At 48.5% G+C, this 23,955-nt stretch overlaps 1 protein-coding gene across 2 annotated transcripts in view; it reads left to right on the forward strand.

The window, feature by feature from the left end:
* The window catches only part of LOC147631715 (protein DETOXIFICATION 16-like), a 48,810-nt gene extending 30,315 nt beyond the window's left edge, over window positions 1–18,495 (forward strand). For both annotated transcript variants that reach the window (XM_086808226.1, XM_086808227.1), the window contains exons 3-8: window positions 15,694–15,780; window positions 15,899–15,955; window positions 16,083–16,321; window positions 16,439–16,557; window positions 16,893–16,979; window positions 17,083–18,495. In XM_086808226.1, coding sequence (XP_086664352.1) covers window positions 15,694–15,780; window positions 15,899–15,955; window positions 16,083–16,321; window positions 16,439–16,557; window positions 16,893–16,979; window positions 17,083–17,136 — 643 coding nt within the window. In that variant the 3' untranslated portion in view covers window positions 17,137–18,495. The remainder of the gene's footprint in view (window positions 1–15,693; window positions 15,781–15,898; window positions 15,956–16,082; window positions 16,322–16,438; window positions 16,558–16,892; window positions 16,980–17,082) is intronic.
* Window positions 18,496–23,955: the final 5,460 nt, after the last annotated feature.

Below are 23,955 nucleotides of genomic sequence, written 5' to 3' on the forward strand. Positions count from 1 at the left end.
GGGCCGGGGGAGAAGGACTGGTGCGTAGGTAGGGGTGCAAGCAAACCTGGAAGACTTCAAAGGCTGGAAACGTCTCTTTCAAGCGTCACTTTCAAAACTGAAATGCCAGGAGATACTGCATCGTACGTTTTCTATCATAAAAAAAAACTGGCCCAGCAAAAAAACGCGTTTCAAACGTTTGAAACGTTTGCACGTTTCAAACGAGTAGCCTAAAGTTTGAAACGCGTTTTTTTGCAACTATGGGTGGGTGGGGAAAAAAAACTTTAAACCTACAAGTGGCTGTCGAGCAACTTAGCCCGCCTTCCTCTTGCTACTTCTCTTCCCGAACAGTCCCTAACAGTCCACCAATCAGCAACGCAACAATCCCCCTCTTGCGAAACTCCCAAGATCTTTCAAGAGCCTAGGGCTCTGATACCATGTCAAAATACGCAGCGGAGATGATAACCAAATCTGAGACCACAACAGCAAGTATAGTGCAGAAAATAGACAGCACAAGAGAAGGAGAGAGATAGGTGTGTAACTCTTCTCTATACACAAGATCCCGAACACTAAACAAAGATACAATGATGTGGGGGCCATGGGGCCATTTTATATGGCCCCATACATGCAGTCGGCCTGTGCAAAAGCAACCGACTGGGCCTACATGTCCACGACCAGCCCACTCCAGCAGTCGGCCAGCATGCAGGAGAGGTCGGGGACCACATAGGGAAGTCGGCCAGCATCCAGATCATCTGACCAACAGTCGGCCAACATCTGGATCAGCCGGGGTGCAGAAAACTGCCTCCCACACCATGGGAAAAATAGGGAGAAAGCTACTCACAATATTGTTTCGAAAAAATTGGGCATCTTTAGGCTAACACACTCACTCCTAGAGAAATGAATAGATAAGTTTAAATGATGAAAGAGGAATTTCCACCATATTGGAATTCAAATATTTAATGAGAAAAGTGGAATTTTTAGCTTCATGGAATTAATGGATATTTTTATGTAATTTTTAAGAAGAATTTTAAATAGATTGAATTTATGGTAAAAGAGGAATTCCCATGATAATCGGGAGTGAGGAAAAATGAGAAAACACCTATACAGGGCGGGCACACCCACAACAGAGGCCCTGGTGTTTGATAAAGACAGGAGATGAGCCAAGCCAAACGGCTAGAAACGGGCGAAAGAAACCAGTCTGACTGTCCCTCAAACAACATTCCATGACTTAATACCGAGGATTCGGTTCGGTGAAGCTTCCGCTCCCCCCCCCCCCCGCTCGCGCTGCTGCCTGCACGCCCTCTTTCCTTCCCGCCCTCGAGTCTGTTCCCCCCCCGCCTGCCCTGTGTTGCTGCCGCCCTCGCATTTGCTCCCCCCCCCCGCCTGGTTCTCTTGCGCCCCCTGCCCCAGCGCGCTGTTGCGCCCGTCGCCCCCTGATCCTCTCCTTCGCGCCCCCCTCCCTTCTTCAGCGCCTCGCCCTCCCTCTGCCAGCCTCCGCCCTCTCTTCCCCCCCACCCCGCTTCCGCCCCCCCTGGTTTTTTTTCTTCGCCGCCGCCTTACCCCCCCCCCCCCCCCCCCCTTTCTGCTTTTTTCCGTCCCTTGTTTTTTTTTTTTGCCTTCCGCCTTCCCCTTTCGCCCTTTGTGTGCAGCTTGGTTCTTGCAGGACTCTCCGCATTCGCTCCGCCTTCGACTTAGCTTCAGACTCTGATGGAGGCTCCTCCCGCCCCACCTCAGAGGGACTCTTCCGCAGCCCCCTCGCCCGCCCATGAGGATACCCCCATCAGGCTTTCTCTTTCGCCAGAAGAGGAAACGAGCCTCGCGGCCCGCAGAGGTGGAACGCCTCCAGGCACATTCCACCATCTGCCGTATAGTCGGCACTCGGCCCAGCAGAGGGGAGATCCGGGATCTTCTCCAGGCCTGCCTTCTTGCAGATGTGGGCAAGATCTTGGACGTTCAGTTACTGGGCCGTGGACACTACTGGATTGAGTTCGAGACAGCCCAGAGCGTGGCCTAGGTCCTAGCCATGAGTCCCCTTGACATAAGGGGCGCTCGGGCATTCTTCAGACCTTGGCAGCATGGCTTTGACCCAGCAGCGGCCGAGTAGGGAGAGCGCCTATTTCATGCTACAGTTTGCTTCCCTGGACTCCGCCGTGAGTACCTTTCGCTCCTTTCTAGGCTAGGAGCATTGGTGGGCTCGGTGCTTGAGACTGGCCCCACAGCAGCTTCAGTGGTGGCTAGAGCAGCTGTGGGTTACCTTCGGTCAGAGTTTTGGTTCCTGACATCTCCCTTCTGAAGGTCATTCAGCTACCTAGGATAGGGGGGGGATGGATTGATCAGAGAGTGGAGTTTTCGGGGCTCCTGAACCATTGTTTTATCTGCAGACAGGTCGGCCACATGGCCAAGGCGCCCTCGCTGGAGACCCCGACCTTCACCGCAGCAGCAGGCCCCCGATGGCCCACCCACAGATGTGGCTCGGTAGGCTGCCTCTGGGACACCTGCTCAACCCACCGAGACCTCGGAGTGGTAGCCTGGACAGGGGCGCCGACGAGGGAGACAGCCACAGCAGCACGCCTAGAGACCGATGCAGCAGCAGCCACAGTCTCAGCATCATTGGGTTCCCGTGAGGAACAGCTTTGCTCCCCTCCAGGAGGAGATCCCAGCGTCGACTGAGGACCAGGAAGTGCCAGCATCCCCTCCTTTGCCCCCACCCCCCCCCTCCCCCTCCCCCCTCCCCCGTTCCCCCCTCCCGCCTTGCTTCCACCTTCGCCTCCTCCCGTTCCTGCTCCGGTTTTGGCAACGGCTCCTTCTCCCCCCCCTCCTCTCCCCCCGCTCGCCTCAGCTCCCCGGGGCCCTGGAAGTTCCCTGGCGCTCACCTGCAGTCCGGCAGACACTGAGCACCGACCTTGCTCGAGCACCGCAGAGGAGACTTACCATGCCGATTCGGGCTTCACGGATATCCTCTATCCGCAGTCGGCTGAGTCGTCTCGACACTAGACAGCGCTCGGAGGCTTTTGATTACTCCTTCACACGGCTTTTTGGAGCGGAGGGCCCCCATGAGCTAGCACCCATCAGAGTTCATGTAGTGATACCTCCGGCCCGAGGAGAGGAGGCACTTGATTCAACGGTGGTCTTCTCATTCCCTCTCTGTAGCCCTAGCGACCGGGAGTGGACTATGGATCTCGCTCTTAGCATTTTTAAGACTCAGGCAGTTGAGTTTTCTCACCATGTGAGCGATCTGGAGGTGACAGACGTGATAGGCCGACTATGGGAGTTGGCCCATTTTTTCTTTGATACCGGGAGTGTGGATGCCTTCGGGATTCGACATTTGGTGGTTCGCATAGTGGCAGACCTAGCACACGACCCTGGATATGTATGCATACACGAGGTTGCTCTGTCTGAGCGGGAGGCAGTTGCCATGGGGCACAGCCGTTGGCTCCTGATCCGAGATTCTTGCAACACACCGGGTGGGCAGTTTCGTAGCCGCTCGGATGGGGACTATTCTCCATCCAAGCCGCTTGCGAAGGCCCGCCGTACGGCTGAGACAGCCTCCACCTCAGCAGGTCATCCATGAGGATCATCTCATGGAATGTACAGGGCCTTGGCGGCGCACACTATATACGTTATCGTGGTTGCCTGAGGCAGGAGCTTCAGAGATGCCTGGTTGGGGGCAGTATTGATATTCTGATGATGCAGGAGCACCATTTGGGTGAGTAGGATCTGGAGATACGGTTCGGTGATGCCTGATAGATGGGACACATTTTGGTCTGCAGGGTTTGGCCCCTTGGGTGGGCAGGGAGGAGTGTGCATGGTCATTGCGGATGTATGGAGGCAAGCCATTGTGGATCGCGGGATCATTGTGCCTGGTAGAGCACAGTATGTCATTGTGAGGATGCATGATGAGCTCTTTGGCGTGCTCAATGTCTATGCGCCCAACCATGCTAGTGCCAGAGTAGAGTTCTGGACCCAGGTTACGGATGCATTGCCAGAGGCCGCACATTGGTGTGTCGGGGGAGACTTCAACATACTTGAGGACCCGGCCGATAGGGTGGGAGGCAGTCATGTTACAGTGCACGGCACGGAGCTTGCAGCTTGGGAGCGATTTTGCATGACACTGAGGATCACTGATGCATGGCAGCATGAGGCTTTCTCCCGCTCTCAGGACAGTCTTAGTTTCTCTCGGTCCGGATCGCCGGCAGGGAGGGACTAATCTATCACGGATTGATCGCTTCTATGTGGGCGACAGGTCAGGGGAGCGTGGGGGCTCCGTTGGCATTCTCGCTGGCACCTCTTTTTCAGACCATGCGCCAGTTATTTTGACACTTGAGGAGAGGACACGGGAGACCAGATTGCAGTTGAGGATTCCAGAGAGGGTACTTACAGATCCTAGTCTCGCTGAGGACATTGAGAGGATATGGCATGATAGCCAGAGCTCTGACCAGGATGCAGCAGGCCAGTGTGCCCAGGGACTCATTGAGCTCAGCTCTTTTTTGCACGCTGCAGCCTTGACATGGCTGGGAGAGACTCGCGAGCGGGAGCGTCGGTTGAGACGTAGCCTTGCTTCGCTTCAGCGCCTTCAGGAGCAGTAGCCTACATGTGAGTGGGTGGCGTCCCAGCTGAGCCAGGCATGCCAGGAGGTTAGAGAGGCAGAGGAGCAGAGACATGAGTTCTACTATCGTCGCCAGGCCTCTCAGTGGACGCAGCTTGGTGTAGAGTGACTGGGGAGTTTTTTGAGATTACTGGACCCCGCCATGCTCAAGCAGGAGTTCGCCAGCTCAGGAGGCAGGATGGATCGGTAGCCACTGAGCCCGGGGAGATCAGAGCCATTGCCACTGAGTTCTATAGAGACCTGCTTTCAGCGATGCCAGCCACTGAGGCTCGAGATGCTTGCAGGCAGACTGTGTGGGCCCATGTGCAGAGGAGGGTCACAGATCGTATGCGCACAGTTCTGGGTGAGCCTCTTTCAGAGGTTGAGCTTGCTGAGGCCTTGAGGATCCTTCCGCGCCATAGTTGCCCCGGGGGAGGACGGATTGACGCCTGCCTTTTTTATGGGCTATTGGGACCTTTTGGGGCCAGGCCTCCGCAGGGGCTTTCAGTATGTTTTGGACACTGGGGTGATGCCACAGAGCTTTTCAGAGGGCTTGATCTTTCTTATCCCCAAGGGGGAGGGAGTATCAGATGATATTCGGCATTGGAGACCTATTACGATCCTCAATACTGTCTACAAGGTCTTAGCAAAGGCCTTGAGTTTGAGGATCCAGCCCTTCCTGGGGGAGTTGATTCATGATACCCAGACAGGATTCGTCAAGGAGCGTAGTATCCTTGACAACATTTTCACCTTCTGGGAGGCGATGGCCCGAGCTAGATTTCTCGGTGAGGACCTGGTCGTGATGCTTCTCGATTTTGAGAAGGCATACGATAGAGTCGATTGGGGTTTCTTAGAGGGCACTATGCTTCGGCTGGGCTTTGAGCTAGTTTGGATTCAAGGAGTGGCGGCTCTATATTCCACAGCTCGTAGCCAGGTGCTGATGGCAGGAGGATGGGGGACCGAGTTTTGAGTTGACCAGATCAGTCCGTCAAGGGTGTCCTCTCGTCCCTTTTTTTTTTCTCTTCTTTGCTGAGGCTATGAGCATGTATCTGACGACAGAGGAGGTGGGTTTGAGAGGACTCCAGCGCCCAGTCCGGGGGGAGGACCTGCTCGATGCTGAGTTTGCTGATGACACGGGCTTATTTTTGCATGGCCAGGAGGCCAATCTTCAGCGGGCAGAGCAGTCGCTTCATGTTCTTAGTGCAGCTTCGGGAGCATTGATCAATTGGCGCAAGACAGTGGCCTTTTGGATGAGTAGCGCTTCCACTCCGGCATGGAGCCCAGACCCGGGTTTTAGATGGATTCCTCCTGGCACAACAGTGCGGTATTTGGGATGCCAGATTGGACTTGATTTGTCACCTGAGTAGCAGATTGCCCCGCTTCTTCTGAGCATTCGGAAGAAGCTTTTGTATTGGAGTACAGCTCGACTATCCTTGGCTGGGAGGGTGGTGGTGGCAAATCAGGTGCTTTTAGCAACCATGTGGTACATCACGTCTTGCTAGATCTTCTCGAGTTCTTGCATCAGCCAAGTACAGAGGCTGATCAAGAACTTTCTTTGGTTTGGGCGGGATGGTCAGCCAACCCGGGTCAAGGTTGCTTGGGCAGTTATTACAATCCGCTGGCCCAGGGGGGCTTGGGCATTATAGATCCAGTTGATCAGAGTAGAGCCTTATTGGGGAAGCTTATTGTTCGGGGGGCGTTGCTTCCAGGTTCAGCGGCTGTAGGCTAGGGCTCCCCCAGCAGGGGGCACTTGGGCACCAGAGATACGATGGATCTTCATAGAGATGAGGAGGATAGGCCTCAGTAGAGGATGGGAGGACAGATTTGCCTTGAGCATCTGCGAGCTTGGGAGTTGCTGAGACCGGGACTCTCTTAGAGACCTCCTTCTTGTGATGAGGAGCGGGCCAGACAGCCGCTCATCTGGAGCCCAATGGTATGCACAGAGTAGGGTCAATATGGTGGGTTCTCGGCCTCGTCTAGCCTGGGGACCATTGGCGGCAGGCCCAGCACGTAGTTTTGGAGACTGGCAGGCCTTCTGTAGTCTCCCAGAGGAGATCTAGGTGGAGAGGCTGAGTCACTTCAGAGGGGGCTGATTATGAGGGATGACATTCAGGAGGCACTCACAGAGGAGTGGTTCACGCCTCTCGAGCCAGTGGCCCCACGGTGGATGGGAGCCTTTACACAATTGGAGATCCTGATTGTTGTCAGAGCTTGCACTGAGGATCGTAGATGCCTCTACTATGAGCTCCAGGATGAGGGCAGACTTCAGAGAGTGGAGGCGGAGTCGCCTTTGGTTGGAGAGTGCATCTTTCAGAGGATACGGGTAGTGGCCGCCGCTTCCCGGAAGTGGCATATTGATCCAGACCCTGCAGATGTGGACTCTGATTGGCGCATATGGGCATATGCAGCGCGCCCCTTGGCCCGGCTCCGGACCCTGGCGAGTACGAGTGGCATGATCCTTATGCATCCCCCGAGGCCACAGAGATCACCTTTTTCCAGTACACTGTTCGGTTGGGGAGACATATTTTGACGGCGAGGAGGATGGTCTCTCCAGCTGCATCGGAGCATTGGCGGCTACAGGGACTCTCACAGGAGTTCCTGGAGGATTTTTGGACCAGACTCTGGGCTAGTCGACAGGCACGCAGGATCTCGACTTCCAGTGGTGGCTGGTCGCCCATAGGGGCTCTGTAGTTGGCACCTGGCTTGTCTACAGTGGTCTTTCGGCAGCCTGCGTCCGATGCGGCCACCCGTTGGAGACACAGAGACATTGCCTATGGGACTGTCTTCAGGCGCAACAGATTTGGCTGCGGATGTTGCGCATTCTGGCCCCCCTCTCTCTAGAGGGCATGTATATGTGGGGTGCTGCTGCTTGGTCGACTTCGTCAGGGCTTGCTATGGGCTATGAGACGGAGCAAGACAGCCAGGCCATCAGATTCATTAGGGGCCAGCCTCGCCTTGTTCCTTCACCGGATTTCTCGTCCGCCGGCTAGACACAGGAGAGGGATCTACGATGGGAGCTCCTCAGCCTCACCATCTGGTTCACCTGGAGAGCCCGGTTTTTCAGGGCCTTTGAGGGGAGACTGGAGCCACCAACAGAGACTGTTTGGGGGATTTGGCAGGAGTTGATACACACCCTGCGAGGACAGTATGACCACATCTGGGGCGACTCGGATGAGGCGATCTTGCGGCGCCAGGCCTTTCACACTACTTGGCACAGCAGCCCCTTCTATACCCTACACGCGGGTTCCCCCCGCTGGCACTACAGGCCACCTGTTTGGCTTTTCCTCCCTCCTATTGTATATATAGCCCCTCATTTCTTTGTATTGATATTTATACTTTTTTGCACCTAGGGAGAGTCTCCCTAACTGCCTTGCTTGGATCTCTGCTCTGTTTTCTTATGAGCAGGAGAGGGTCTTTTGTGTTGGGGTAAAGGCGTTATGCCCACCCTTATAGTGTGTACAAGCCCATAAGTTATAGTACATAGTACACTTAGTACTTTTAATGTACTAAGTGCACTATGTGTACTAGTGCAATATACATGTGTGATAGGGGAGTCACACACTCATGCCTCATGAGTTGACTTATCCCCACAACTCTCTCTCTCTCTCTCTCTCTCTCTCTCTCTCTCTCTCCCTTGTGCTTCTCTGTGTATGTCTCCCACATGACCTAACCCTAATTCTCCCACACAACTGGTATCAGAGCCAGTCACTCCTGGAGCTACCCATACGGCACTGGCAGTCTGAACGGAAGTGCAGCCAGCAGCTTGAAGGCGCCCTGTAGGCAGAACCACCTCTGTGCTGGTCTTCGCTAGAAGCTTGCTTTCACGATTGCTGGCTCGACTGTGTGCTACAGTAGAAGGCTGCGTACAACAACGTGTAGCGAAGCGCCGTCATCAGTAGCGGCGCCCTCAAGTGACCACGTTATTAACCAGGCGGACATAATAGGCGTAGAGCGTGAGTCGGCGGCAGCTAGGCGATTCGGCTGGCGAAAACGCGTCAACAAAACCCGCCTGCAAATCAGAGAAAAATCAGAAAATTACAAGGTATTTTCCTCAATTTTTTTTGGGAATTTGCAATTGAGCAAGTACAATCAACAATTGAGCAGATACAGGTGTCGAATTGCTCAATTTTGAGCAAAATTGGCAAAATTGGGTGACATTGGTCACAATCAGGATCAATTTGCAGGACATTGGTCACAATCAGGATCAATTTGCAAGAAATTGGATGTCAAAATTTGGGGATTTTGATGTAATTGTGCAATTAAGCACTCATACATGCTGTATGATGTGAAAAATCGCACATTTGGGCAAAATTGCAGCAAATTGCAGTGCAAATCAAGGGGCTTTTGTGCCGATTTGGTTGATTTGCATGCTGGCGATCGCATTTGATGCTGTGGATAATGTGCTGATGCCTTACAAGCACTCAATGTGCCTGTAAATCAAGGGGGTTTCATGTATTTGATGTATATGTGGCCAGGGGGAAGCATCGTGAACACTCTGGATGCCTTCATGTGCGTCAATGTACCATGTATGATCAGAAATTGATCTTAAATCAAAGGGCTTTTCAAGTTCGTATGCTTGCTGAGCTTGGCAAAGCAGCAAGCAAGACATTTATGCCTTGAATCCTCAAAAATCAGCTTGCAGTCAAGGGGCTTTTGCCCAATTTCTGTTCGGAACTGTTGTATGCAGTGTACAGGACTGTAAAAGTCTGATTTTCACTCATTTGGACAGCCAGGAGAGCATTTATTGCTATTGTACCTGCTGGTACAGATTTGGCACAGCTTTGTGCAAGTTTTGGCATGGCTGTACACTGTTTTGAGTGACCAAAAGGTTCAATTTCAGCTGCTGTACTTGCCGGTACAGGTTTGGTACATCATTGGTGAGCACTTGGTACTGCTGTACAGTACTTTGGAAGGGCAATAGAGCACATTTAAGGTGCTGTCCAAAATCTGCAGCAACCAGATTTTGGTGATTTCATCACATAAAGTGGGAGAAAAGTTGCATTTGTGCTTCCGCAGTGGGAGATAAAGCTTGGGAGAAAAACTGTGAGCACTTTGTGTGCTTTTGGTGCAGTGTTTGCACATTTTGCAGGGAGTCAGGCATTGACAGGTTGCATATTGCTATGGCAACCACAGGTGAGAGCTCTTCATTGCTTCACATCAAGAAGCTTGAAGGCTCGCATAATTATGATATTTGGCAAACCCAGTGCTACAATGTGTTGCTTCAGAAAAAGCAGCACAAGCCTATCAAAGAAAGGGGTGTAATGCCCGCTTCTCTTACTGCTGAAGAGTGGGAAGATATGGATGAGCTGGCAAGATCTACTATCATGTTGTCTGTGTCAGACTCATTACTTTTCAGCATACATGAAGAGAAGACAGCTTGGGGAATGTGGCAGAGATTGCAGGACTTGTATGCCCAACAAAGTGCCTCAAGCAAAGTGTATTGGTTGAAGAAACTCATAGGTCTTCAGATGAAGGAAGGGGCGTCTATGACAGCCCATTTAAATGAGTTTAATGGTATTGTCAGCCAGGTCATTAATCAAAAGTTGGCAATGGACGATGAGTTCAAAGCCACTTTTCTGTTATGCACTTTGCCAGAGAGTTGGGACACATTCAGGACAGCCACTAGCAATTCGCATGCTATGCTGTCATATGCAGACGTTGAGGGTGCTCTTCTTCAAGAAGAGATGAACAGGAAAAACAACTCTGTTGGAAAGTCCAATGCAATGAATGCACGTGGGAGATCCCAGCAAAGGGGGAAAAGCCAAGAAAGGGGAAGGAGCAAGTCTCGCTCCAAAAAGGATTTGGAATGCCATTATTGTGGCAAGAAGGGACACATTAAAAAGCAATGCTACAAATGGAAAAATGATCAAAAAGAAAAGGGAAAAGGCAAAGACAAAGACAAGGATGAAGCCAAAGATGTAAAGCCAAAGGGCAAAAGTGGAGTCAAGATTGAAGAAATCAATGTGTCACATGCAGGTGGCAGTGAGGATGAGGTCCTATTTACTTCTTCACTTGATGCCCATTCACTTCTTACAGGTGGTCATGGTATGCACTCATGGATCATTGATTCGGGTGCCTCCTTTCATGTCACAGGTTGCAGAGACTTGTTTGTCAGGTATACTGCTGGCAATGAAGGAGTGGTTTATTTGGGTGATAACCATGCATGCAAGATTCTTGGCAGAGGTGATGTGAGGCTTGTGTTTTCAGATGCCTCACAGCTTATGCTCCATGATGTCAGGCATGTGCCTGAGATCAAGAAGAACCTGCTTTCTACTGGACAGCTTGATGATGCTGATTATGTTACCACATTTGGTAGTGGAAAGTGGAAAATTAGTAAGGGCTCACTGGTTGTTGCCAGAGGCTCTAAGGTGGACACTCTTTACTTCATGCATGCAGGTGTTTGTCACCATGCTAATGTAAATGCAACCGAGCTGCCGGAAATTTCTATGTGGCATAGCTGGTTGGGACACATGAGTGTCAAGGGAATGGAGCAATTGTCTCGTTTGGGTTACTTGCCTTCTCTAAAGTTTTCAAGTTTTCAGTTTTGTGAGCATTGTATATATGGTAGGCAACTACAGTGCCCCCACAAGAAAGCTCTTGGACAGAAAGATGCTCAGTTAGAGCTTGTGCATACAGATGTATGTGAGATGCCTCAGCTTTCTTTGGGAGGGGCAAAATACTTTGTGTCTTTTATTGATGATGCCACACGCAAGGTGTGGGTCTATCCTCTTCGTTTGAAGAGTGATACATTCTCAGTGTTTGAGAAGTTTGTTGCTCTTGTTGAGAATCAAATTGGCAAAACACTGAAAGCTTTGCGTTCCGACAATGGTGGAGAGTACATGTCCAAACAGTTTCAGGACTTTTGTGATGCTAAAGGCATCAAGAGGGAGCTCTCTACTCCTTATGATCCTCCACAAAACGGGACAGCAGAGAGGATGAACAGGACCATTCAGGAGAAGGTCCGTTCTATGTTGTCACATGCTGCATTACCTCATGGTTTTTGGGCTGAAGCTGTTATGACAGCCGTTCACCTTATAAATAGGTCACCTAACACGAGGCTTGGTGGGAAAGTGCCAGAGGAAGTATGGACAGGGAAGCCTCCGTCATACAAGCACTTGAGAGTGTTTGGTTGCGTTGCGTACGTGCACATACGCAGGGAAATGCGCACCAAACTTGATCCTAAGTCTCACAAATGCATATTCCTAGGATATGGTGACAGAGGTGAAATGGGGTATAGACTTTGGGATCCCATGAATAGAAAGATCATACGCAGCAATGATGTCATTTTTGATGAAACATGCATGTATAAGGAGCCTGCAAGGCAACAGGAGCCTGGCAGAGTCATCTTTGATGATGATGGACATCATGGACAACAACAAAGGGCTGTAAATCAGCCATTACAGCAGGAAAACCAGCCCTTAAATGGTGCTAAAAATGGTCCAAATGGACAGCGAGACATGGCAGAAGATATCCCTATGGATATACCACAGTTGGAGGAGATACCGGGCATGATTTTTCAGCCTTATGGCATGGAACAGGAGCCACCAATGGGTGATATGCAGGCTGGACAGCAACCTGCAAATGATGGTCATTGGGTACGGAGGTCCACTAGACCCTCCAGAGCCCCTGACAGGTTTGTTCCAGGGGTTGACTACTTGATGCTCACTGACTGTGGGGAGCCCTCATGTTATAAGGAGGCTTTACAGAGGGCAGACAAGGCTCTTTGGGAGCTTGCCATGAAGTCAGAGATGGATTCTCTGCACAAAAATGGAACATGGAAGTTGGTGCATTTGCCTGCAGGAAAGAAGGTTTTGCCATGCAAGTGGGTTTACAGGCTCAAAGTTGCACCAGATGCAAAGCCAAGATACAAAGCCAGGTTAGTGGCTAAGGGCTTCAAGCAGGAATATGGTGTGGACTTTGATGAGATCTTCTCTCCAGTGGTCAAAATGACCACACTTAGAGCTGTGTTAGCTTTGGTTGCACATGATGATCTGGACTTGATTCAGATGGATGTGAAGACTGCTTTTCTTCACGATGATCTCCATGAGGAGATATATATGCAGCAGCCAGAGGGTTATGCAGTGAGTGGAAAGGAGAAGCTTGTATGCAAGCTGAAAAAGAGTCTTTATGGGCTCAAACTGGCACCAAGAGAATGGTATCATAAATTTGATACATTCATGAAATCATAGAAATTCAGGAGAAGTGACATAGATCACTGCTTGTACACCAAGAAAGCTTTGGATGGCAGTCTATTGATCCTCATCTTGTATGTTGATGATATGTTGATTGCCGGGAAATCTCGTAAGGAGATGAATACCTTGAAGCAAAGACTGCATCAGACCTTTGATATGAAGGATTTGGGTGATGCAAATCACATTTTGGGTATGCGGATACTTCGGGACAGAAATCAGCATGTGTTGTATTTGTCTTAGAAGGAATATATTGGCAAAGTTTTGCAGAGGTTCAATATGGACGGGGGGAAGAAAGCTAGTACTCCTCTGCCTCCATATGTGAAACTCAGTGCTATGGACAGCCCACAGTCAGATAGAGACAGGGCTGATATGGCCAAGATTCCGTATGCTTCAGCTTGTGGCAGTCTCATGTATGCCATGGTTGCTACTAGGCCGGACATTGCATTTGCAGTGGGAGTGGTTTCTAGATACATGGCCAACCTTGGCAAGAAGCATTGGGAAGTAGTGAAAAGTGTCATGAGATACCTGAAGGGCACACAGGATTTGTGCATTTGCTTTGGCAAACAGGATGCATTAGTGCATGGTTACATGGATTCGGATTATGCCGGTCATCCAGATAACCGGAAGTCTACTACCGGTTATGTGTTTACATTCACAGGAGGTGCTGTGTCATGGATATCCAGGATGCAGAAGTGCACTGCCTTATCTACTACAGAGGCCGAGTATATTGCAGCCACAGAGGCTTGCAAGGAGGCATTATGGCTATCTCGGTTAGTGGTTGATTTGGGTTATACAGGGGATATTCCATTGTTGCATTGTGACAGTCAGAGTGCCATTCAGTTGGCAAAGAACCCTGTTTTTCATGCAAAGCCGAAGCATGTGGATGTGAAGCATCACTTCATCAGAGAGGTGATAGAGAACAAGCAAATTCAGCTTGTTAAGATTCATACGGATGACAACCCGGCTGATCTGTTGACAAAAAGTTTGCCTCCGGAGCGGTTTGCTCATTGCAGACACTTGATGGGCATTGGATGAGGCCAGTTTCAGCCTTGATATGGCCTTGTATATTATCATGTACATGCTGATTTTTTCTTTTCCTTTACTTAAGGGCACTTTGCCTTTAAGTGGGAGGTTGTTGGGGTAAAGGCGTTATGCCCACCCTTATAGTGTGTACAAGCCCATAAGTTATAGTACATAGTACACTTAGTACTTTTAATGTACTAAGTGCACTATGTGTACTAGTGCAATATACATGTGTGATAGAGGAGTCACACACTCATGCCTCATGAGTTGACTTATCCCCACAACTCTCTCTCTCTCTCTCCCTTGTGCTTCTCTGTGTTTGTCTCCCACATGACCTAACCCTAATTCTCCCACACATTTTGTAGCCCTACTGGCGTTTTTTATATAACTAATGAAAGGATCTTTTCTCGGGGAAAAGAAAAGAAACCAGTCTGACTGCGCAGAATGGCTCCCTACCGTCCCCCCACAGCCGTCCCCATTCCTACTGCCGTCCCCTTCACTGTCCCTTGTGAGGGACGCCTCACTGTCCCTTGTGAGGGACGCTTCTAGGGGGACGTCCGACCGTCCCCTGCCATCCCCGTTCCTGAACCGTCCCGACTCGGCGTCCCTCTGTTCCAACAGTCCGTCCCTTTCGTCCCCTGTGACTATGGGAAAAACTAGCCTTTTCAACAAGGCATAACATCATTTTTCATTTTAAAGAAAACAAAAATTAGAAAACCATTAAATGGAATAAAGAAAAAGTAGGATTTCTAGCTTACATGAATTTTTGTGAGCTTTCCTTTGGCTTGATGGTTTAAGGGATCTACTCTTGTTTGCAACAAGAGTGGCCACCAATTCTTTTGAAGAGGAAATGGTCAAAAACAAATGAATTATCAATAAATTCACTGTTTTTGGCTCTGGGGAGGAGTAGAGTAACAGTGCATAAAACACTATTAAGGTTTTACAAAGGGGTAGGCTTCTATTTATAGGAAAAAGTGAGCCTCTAACCAAGCAAACTGATTCTAGAATTTTCTAGATCAGTTTGGTCACTTTTTGACCATTTTTAGGTCAGTTTAGCTTACTTTTTGGTTCTAGTTGAAACAGGAGAGAGGAGAGATGAAATATCTTATTATTTGAGAGTTTAAAACTCCACCACACATGTGAAATAGGCGCCTCCTTCATGAGGGGATTTCCCCCACACTGAGGTGTCAAAAATGCATCATTTTCTCTAAATATCTCTTCTTTTTTAACTAATAACCTTGTCCTTAGTTAACTCTTCATCTTATGTGAGTATTTACTCTGAGCAAAGCTCCTAGGCGGGCACACCCACAACAAAGGCCCTCTGTGAGCACTATGGTATAGAAAGGAGATGACTGCTAACACTTCTGGCATCCAATGCTGAAGTCCATGGAATCTGTGTACTTGTGATTAATTTCATCTAGTAGCAAATTCCATGCGTGTGGATTGGTGGATGTGGGACATGGTTACTTTCCTGCTCAAAGCGTTGGCCACTGGGTTGGCCTTGCCTGGAAGATACTTGATCATGCCACCAAATTGCTGGAAAATCTGTCTCAATGGTGTTGACGGTTACTCCAATTCGTGCTTGGCATCGTCTGAAGCCAAGGCAAAGCTTGGTGATGTGTGTGAATCTCAAAGTCGCGCCCATAAAGAAATGTTTCCAATGCTTTATCACCGCAAGGCCTGGTCATAAACTGAGTAGTTCTTCTCTACAGGGATCAGCTTATGGGACAAGTAAGCTACTGGATGCCCATTCTTGCAAGACCACTTCGATAGCGATGTTACTGGCACCGGTGAACCTCTGTATAGAAAAGACATGCTAGCTTGTTTGGAGAGAGAGAGAGAGAGAGAGAGAGAGAGAGAGCTTACTTCCTTCTCTATGCTAGTGTGTTTGATTGAATATTTTCAATGGTGCAGTCTAGAATGGTGGTGCTATGAACTTCTTGTTCTTATCGCTGGTTTACTGCCAAATCCAGTGCTTCAAGCCTCCACGTTGTCAATATGGTAGGTCATATGTAAAGTTAAACCTGTGTGATCTCCTGTACTACATGCGGTTTGTCTTCATGCATGTTGGTGAGAGAATGAGAAAGGCTTACATCCCAATTCTTTCTTACTCACACAGCATGAACACGGCAGCAACACACTTTCAAATACCTTTTGGCATTGGGGCAGGAGTCAGGTCAGTACAAGCATACAGAAGACATGGGGTTTCAAACTTGCATCTAAGGTTGCTTCAATGGTAGGAAGTAGTAAAAATTCAAACTTTGGGTATTAACTGGAGTCCTTGTGACAATGTCCATAATCAGTACGAGAGTATCAAATGAGCTTGGAGCTGGACGTGCTCAAACAGCCCGAACTGCTGTCAAAGTGGCCCTTTTTGTGGCATTATCAGAAGCCATAATGATCTCGACCATCCTGATTAGCATACACAATCTGGTCGGGCGCATTTACAGCAATGACGAAGATGTCATTTCTTATGTATCTAGGATCATTCCGATGCTCTCAATCTCTGTCTTCTTTGACAGCACTCAGGCAACTCTATCAGGTAAGATCCTTGATGGTTTGACCAACTGTTTCCATTTTCTTATGGTCATTGCAGATTGTCATGCACATGGTCTTTTCTACCTTTGGTCTTATCATTCCTATTTCTTGTATTTTGAAGGAGCTGCTCGAGGATGTGGGTTTCAGAAGTTTGGGGCTTGCATCAATTTGGGAGCATATTATTTTGTGGGTTTGCCTATAGGATGTGTATTGGCATTTAAGACCTCTCTCGAGGGTCAGGTATGCTGTTGGATGCTATGGAAATCTCAATATCATTGTGTGTGAAGGGTAATAAGACATAGGTTGGATATATATATCAAATCATAGAACGATACATAGTATATAGATGGATATTTAACGGTAATTAAAACATATTAGAAGCTAATAAACATATTATATAGATGGATATTTAACGGTAATTAAAACATATTAGAAGCTAATAAACAACTCTTATAAATCTAAAGACTGTAGGTAGACCTAATGAAAAGACCACCTCCTGGGCAGAGGTGATATCATACATTTTGTTCAGTGATCCTCCCAAGAACTACAATTGAAAATCATATCGTTTTTTACAGGGATTATGGGTAGCAGTACTCTGTGCTCCTTTTGTTCAATCAACTTGTCTTGCGATCTTAGTAGGCACTATCAACTGGGATAAACAAGTATGTTTACACGAAAAGCTGATTGTTTATATGTACCTTCTGCTATGCCATTTCTCATTGGGTTGCATCATATGATTGACTTAACAGAATTATTATTTAACAGGTGCTTGAAGCTGCAGCTCGAATTGATGCTTCAACAGAACCTTTACTTGCCTGATTTCCATAAGCATTTGATCTAGGACAATGCAGCATATTTTACCATGGAAGTGAAAATGCTGCTGAGAGATTAGCGTACCTTTTTGTGCTAACAAATAACTCTTTATCTTCATCGTCCTTTTAACGAAGCGCCTTCATCTCATTAAGTTATTTATTTACTCGTTTGAATGCTCAATTTTTGTGTTTGTGTATATATGTAGGTACCTATGAATGACCATCTGTTTTTTTGAGAATAGGTCCTATTAGCCAACACCACTCATTGATTTTTTGGGTCTTATCCTTCCTGCTTTCACGCTAGTGATTGGATCTTGGCTGCACTCTCCACAGAGCTTGCCTCACTTTATTGATGCCTGCTTGCTTGGAAGGGGCTTCTTCCAAAAGCAGATTTCGATTCATCAGAGGCAACCTCAGACTCTTGAGAGCAGCCGGTTTCCTCTTCGCCTGAGGAAATAATTCTTCTTCCGATACCGCTGAAACTTCGATCCGGTGCTAGAGGACCGTAATGTTCGTCTGCTCTTCCTCAGGATCCCCACTGCCCAGGCAGGCTCCTACGGATCTATTGCACGTTTTTGGCTTCCATAGGGTCAACCTTTGGACAGGTTCTGGAAGTCCCTTCTAGAGACATTTTCCATGGCTGCAACAGCTGCACGACCAATGTTGACAGGGTACTACGAGTCATGACACTCGTAAGATGATCATGTGATGCTGCCTGGACCAGATGGCTCTCTATTCAAACAACAGATGGAGACTGCCGGTAGACATGTGCCGCATGTCTGCTGACAACACGACCACATTGCCTTACACTGTCCTAGAGCCAGGGGTTGCGCTACGAGACGACACAAACCTGCCCCGCCCTCCCCACCCCCCCTGCGCATTGCCCCCAAAACCTTGGCTTGTTTGCGTTTATAGATGGACAGACATGCACCCACTCATGATCCACTTGATCATCACGTGAGATCCCATTGTAGTGGGACAACTACGGATGTTGACGCGTCACCTTCGCAGCATGATGTATAGCATGGGGATTTCTTGTATTGCATCACCTTTGCAGCAGTATGTATAACATCGGGATTTATTACATGAGGATGTGTTGCATGGTGATGTACTGCACAGAGATGAGCTAGGCGTACACTCCTTGCAACATCTTGGTGATGATGTCCATGCTGATGATGTTTTATGCTCCTTGATTACCATAGACCTAGGAGAGACATCAAACTAGATTTGGCTTGTTCTTAGCCTCTTTACCATGAGAGTGTTGGCATTATCATCTCCAGATTGGGCATATATGTGCATATTTCATGCTGTATTTGGCCAGATTTATGAGGCCATGCATTCATCTTATTTTAGATATTTTTTTGCTATTTTTGTCTTTTTTAGACATTATTTTAGTATTTTTTGCATAGTCGGCCAGCCCACTGTTTTTATACTGGCCGACTAGCTCTTGTCCAACCTATAAATAGGTGGCTTGGGTTAGCATCATTAGCACATCATTATTCAGCTATTGCAGTTGGTTGTATGCACCTAGGGGCAGCCCTTGTGCTCTACTTCAGGAGATAACAAGTTTTCTACTTCATTTCTTTTGCACGTGTGTTTCTTTGCAAGATCTATTTCCTGTTTTTCTGATTTACAGCCATTCTTTCATGGTATCTGAGCCCAGTGTTACAAAGGGACCTGCGTTTTCTACATCTACTGCTGCATGCAAAGATCCACCGCATCTACATCTACAAAGGAGCTGCGTTTTCTGTTGTGGACCTGCGTTTTCCATTGAGGAGCTGCGTTTTCCACTGAGGAGCTGCATTTTCTGTTGAGGACCTGCGTTTCCACAGAGGTGCTGCGTTTTCACCCTGAGATCTGCGTTTTCAGATCTCAGCCCCGTATTTTGGTGCTACAACAGGGTTTTAACCCAGGGGAGTCATTTCTTACCTCTCCTTTTGGTTTCCCACCCTCCCATCCCTTCTTCTCCTTCCTTTCTCTTGGCTGCACTCAGCTTTCGAGGAGGAGTTTGCTGATTTTCTGATCAGTTTTGTTGAAGAGGAGGATTTTGTTGCGTTATCGGAGATATGGCTTCTGGTCATAGTCATTCTTCTCACTCGGGGATTCTCTTTTCTTCTCCCCGATCCCAAGCCCCAAATTCACTGGGATCTTCTTCCCAGCTTCCTGTTTCTCTACCTTATTCCCAGATTCTTGCTTCTTTTCCTTCCATATTCCCCACCACCACCACTTCTCTTGTTTCTCCCCTCCCTCAAACCCTCATCCCAACCCCTTCCCATGTGCCATCCTATTCACCCCCTCAAGTGAGTGATTCCATGAAGCTGACTACTACCAACTACCATACTTGGTCATTTTATACGCAATTGCTTCTTGAAGGAGCAGGTGTGTGGCCCTCTGTCACCACTCCTCACTTGGTGGATCCCGCGTTTCGTGGAGTTCTAGATGCACGGGCCCGTCTCATCATCATCCATTGTATGACACCATCTATCTAGGCACAATTTATATCTTCCTGGAGTGATGCCAGTCAGATGTGGAATGAGATTCAGAGGAGGTTCGGGAGAGTATCTTCCATGAAGATTGCTAAGTTGGAGGCGGATCTTGAGAAGATTACCATCAGTGACTCAGATAATATCATTGATAAGATTGGGGAATTCACGAGGATCAAGAGGCAGCTTGAGGAGTATGGGAGCTCAATCAACAACCCGATCCATAAACTGCTTGGTAAGCTGCCATCATCCTTTGACTCTTTCAAAGATCACATCTACTTCCGTGAGCCTCTCCCCTTGTTTGAGGAAGTCGTGAGTTATCTCCACGACAAGTGCATGCTTCGCGGAAAAGGCAAGTCAGTGTCTGCTTTTGTTGTCTCTAACAAGGGCAAGGACAAAGGCAAGGGTGGAAAAGGGAACTCCAACAACAACAAACAGAAAGTCACCACAAAGTCATCTTCTGACGACGATGATTCTGACAGCAACAAGGGTTCCAGGATGAAGGAATCTTGTGAGTTTTGTGGCCGACTTGGTCTTTCTGAGGCCAAATGTTTTGCCAGACAGGCTGCTTCCGGCAAAGCTAAAGCCAAAGCTAAAGCAAAACAAGAGTCCCCATCCGATGGCTCAGACACTTCACCCACGACAGATGGTTCAGATACTTCGCCAACGACAGAGGAGGGTACGAAGTCTCATGCTAAGATGGCTTTTCTTGTTGTCTATGATCCCCCTATTCTTTCATCTTCACAAGAGCAGGATGAGTCCATCCTGGTGGTCACAGAGTATAATATGCGGAAGCTTCGGAGAAGGATCAGGAGCTTCAATACTCAGAATTTAGCACTCTTTTCGTGACGGAAATTAACGCACAAATTGAAAGGAGATGTGTAGAAAATAGAAAGAGAGGGAGATGTGGAGAGGACACAGTATTGGGTCCCAATTACTCTCTGTAGGGCCCCCACCACGGATGGTGTATTTGCTTTATTAGAATGATGAGAAATCTGAAAGAAAATACAGCAATCTTGGACCTTTTCTTGGCTGGGAATACCCTGTCCTTGACCTGAATCCTTCACCCCTTTGCTTAGCACCCTCTTGGCTTTGTCTAGCCTCTTATGCTTGAGCTCTTGGTGGAGAATTAGATGAATGATTGGGATTATGGGCAATTCTATTTATACTACCCCATCAGGAGCAGTTGACCAGCATAGAACCAGGCGGCCAGCATTTAATGTCCCACGACTGAATATTCAGCAATAAATGCTGAATAAAATCCCATAAAATGCTGCGTTTTTTTTCCTAAAAGGCTGGGCATGATGTGCCTGCTTCCAGAGGGCTGGGCACAGCTTTTGCCCACAATCCAAGGGTTGGGTAGCCTGTATGGGCTGCCCCATACATGCCCTACAGCCATATAAAGGCTGTAAACTCCTGAAAATTGCCTTATATTTGCCCTAGGGCTGTCCTACAGCCCCTCCATGGCTGGTGGGTTCAGCTTGGGCCTTCCTGGCCCTCATGGGGGTGATTCATACATGCCCTACAGCCATATAAAGGCTGTAAACTCCTGGAAATTGCCTTATCTTTGTCCTAGGGCTGTCCTACAGCCCCTCCATGGCTGGTGGGTTCAGCTTGGGCCTTCCTGGCCCTCATGGGGGTGATTCCACGCCATTCCCATGCCCACACTAAGATCCGGGGTAGCCCTATGGGCTGGCCCCTTGTCCTAACCACTATCTACTTAGTGATCTGGCATCCGGTACCATACCAGATACACAGAGCCACTGACATCATTCTAGAGGGACACTCACAGCGCAGACTGGCACTGTTTCATGTGTAGGACAGTGCACACCTGACCTTAGACTCCTGTGCAGGACAATGCACACCTGACCTTGGACATCTGAGATAAATCCCTGGCTGACTCGTCCCGGACTGGGCTCACATGGGACCAGTTCACCATCCCAAGTCCTGCATATTAAGAGACTAAGGTTTTGTAAAAGGGGAGGAGAAGGGTGTGTGTGTGAGTGGACTTATGGTCACTAGCTCACCTATTTAAAGGTGGAGCTAGAAGGCATTTTTGTATGGAGCAAGAAGCCTAGTTGTATTTTGAGCAACTTAATAAGCAAGATATTTTCTTGTATTTTGTGAGTCTCTCTCCTCCACATAATGATCTAGCATGAGCACCACGAAATTCTGACATAGTATCTAGAGCCTTGGTTGCTTAGGTCACTTTTGTGGTGTAGAATAGGTCAACACTATTATTTTTTTCTCTGTGGCCTCCTGCTAGTGGAGCAGCTCCAGCAACTCGTAACAACTCGGGGAGCTCTCAACTAAGAACTTGAAGAGGATGTCTGGGCGCTCAGGGTCGTATTGCTCATTAGACGAATTAACTCTCTGTCGCGGCATTGCCGTCTGAGCAGGCCGACGCCATTTTCTGCATTGCTGGATGTCGTACAGTAATATGCCGTGTGTAGGCGATTGTAGGCTGTGTGGGCTTAGGGCTTTTGAAGCCCATAGCCTCAAGAGTCTACAGTTCAAATCTTAGCCCTAATGGCTGCTCCAAGCGCTCGCAATAAGAGAAAAACCAGGCTGCTCTTCTATCAAGCCATTGAAGCTTCCATTAAAGCTTCAAAATCAAGCTTCTTTTTGCTCTAATCCTCTCCTCTTTGCTCTAATCACTTAAGTGCTCTTGTGAGGGCTTGTTGCAGATCCCATTTTTGAGTTTGAAGTGGTTGGCATACACCATGAGGTATTCATGAGCCTCATTCTCATCAAGCTCCATCAACAATATCTTCAAGTGCACAAAGCTCTTTCAAAGTGTGCTTATAAGCACTAATAGTGTTGATTAACACTAATGAGGCTTCTAATCCAGCAAAGAGGAGTCATTCCAAAGTGTTGCCAAATACTAAGAGTGTTCTTAAACACTAATGGTGAATCTAATCACCAATGCGAGTGTCATTAGATGCTAGAGATGTGCTCTTAAGCACTAATCGTGTTTTTAAACACTAATGGTGATCTTAATCACCAAACAAAGTGTTCTTTGACACTAATGAAGCTAATCTCCATCAGAATTAGTGGTTGGGCACAAACCCTAAGTGCTAAACCATAAAATTTACTATCTTAATCTCCTTTTTATGCAACATCCTTGGCTTGATTAAGGGTTGTTGCACTCTCATAAGCCTTTCTCTTTCTACTTAAGCCAAAATATAAAAAATTTCTGGTTTTTTCTTCTTCATAAATCAGTCCATTACTCTCTAGTAATCTCCTTCAATACCCAATGTCAAAGGACAACACTCAAATTAAGTAGTTCTCAGGAGAGGGCTTCCACACTTGGCAAGTCTTTGTCAAGTACAAGATGATGTCCAAAGGTTTTTGGCCATTCATCCCCGGCACTAAGGTTATCGATCGAACTAAGGCTGAAGATATTGAAGATGATGAGAGGGAACAAGCCATCATCATGCTCCATCTTGATGAGGCTCTCATTCACCATGTGGACCAGCTTCCGACTGCAAAGGAGAAATGGGATGAGCTTGATAAGCTCTATGGAGCTCGTGGTAAGAATTCCAAGATCTCACTTAAAATTGAATTTTTCAGCTTGGAACTCAAAGAGGGAGACGGCATTGGAGCCTTCATCTCTCACTTGAAGGGCCTTATGGCTCAACTTGCATCAGTGAATGCGAGAATGGACGAAGATGATGCAGTGGGACTGTTTTGCTAAAAGCAGTCAAGAAGGTGTACCCCACCTTAGTCACCACCTTGAAGAACATACCTAATCCCACCCTTGAAGGAGTCATTCAATCTTGTCTTGATGAAGAAAAGAGGCCAAAGGGATAGAAATCGGGCTCGCTAAAGCTCCCGCCGTCACCCCCCTGCTCGCGTTGCTCGCCCCTCGCCTCACCTTACTCGTGCCCTGTCCCCTGCCTACCAGCGCATTTGCGCCCCCCCCCTCTTCTCGCCATCGCGCCCCCCCCTTCTCCTCGCTTTCTCTCCCTCGCTCGCGCTGAAGCGCCCCCCTCCCCCCCCCTTCAGTTCGCCTTCGCTCCCCCCCTTCTGTTCGCCTTCGCTCCCCCCACTTCATTTCGCCTGCGCTCCCCCCCCCCCCACTTCATTTCGCCTACGCTCCCCCTCCCCCCCCCTTCAGTTCGCCTTCGCTCCCCCCCACTTCATTGCACCTACGCTCCCCCCCCTTCAGTTCGCCTTCACGCCCCCTCCCCTCGTCAGCGCCCCGTCCCCCCCCCCCTCCGCCAGCCCTCTCTCCCCCCCACCACCTCTCCTTTCGCGTTGCTCCTGCCCCCCCTGTTTCTTCGTCGCCTTATCCCCCCCCCCGCTCTTTTTTTTTTCTTTTTTTTTTCTTTTTTTTTCTT

This window comes from Cibotium barometz, chromosome 14 (assembly GCF_041138505.1).
Source record: "Cibotium barometz isolate CiBa-2024 chromosome 14, ASM4113850v1, whole genome shotgun sequence".
NCBI lineage: Eukaryota > Viridiplantae > Streptophyta > Polypodiopsida > Cyatheales > Cibotiaceae > Cibotium > Cibotium barometz.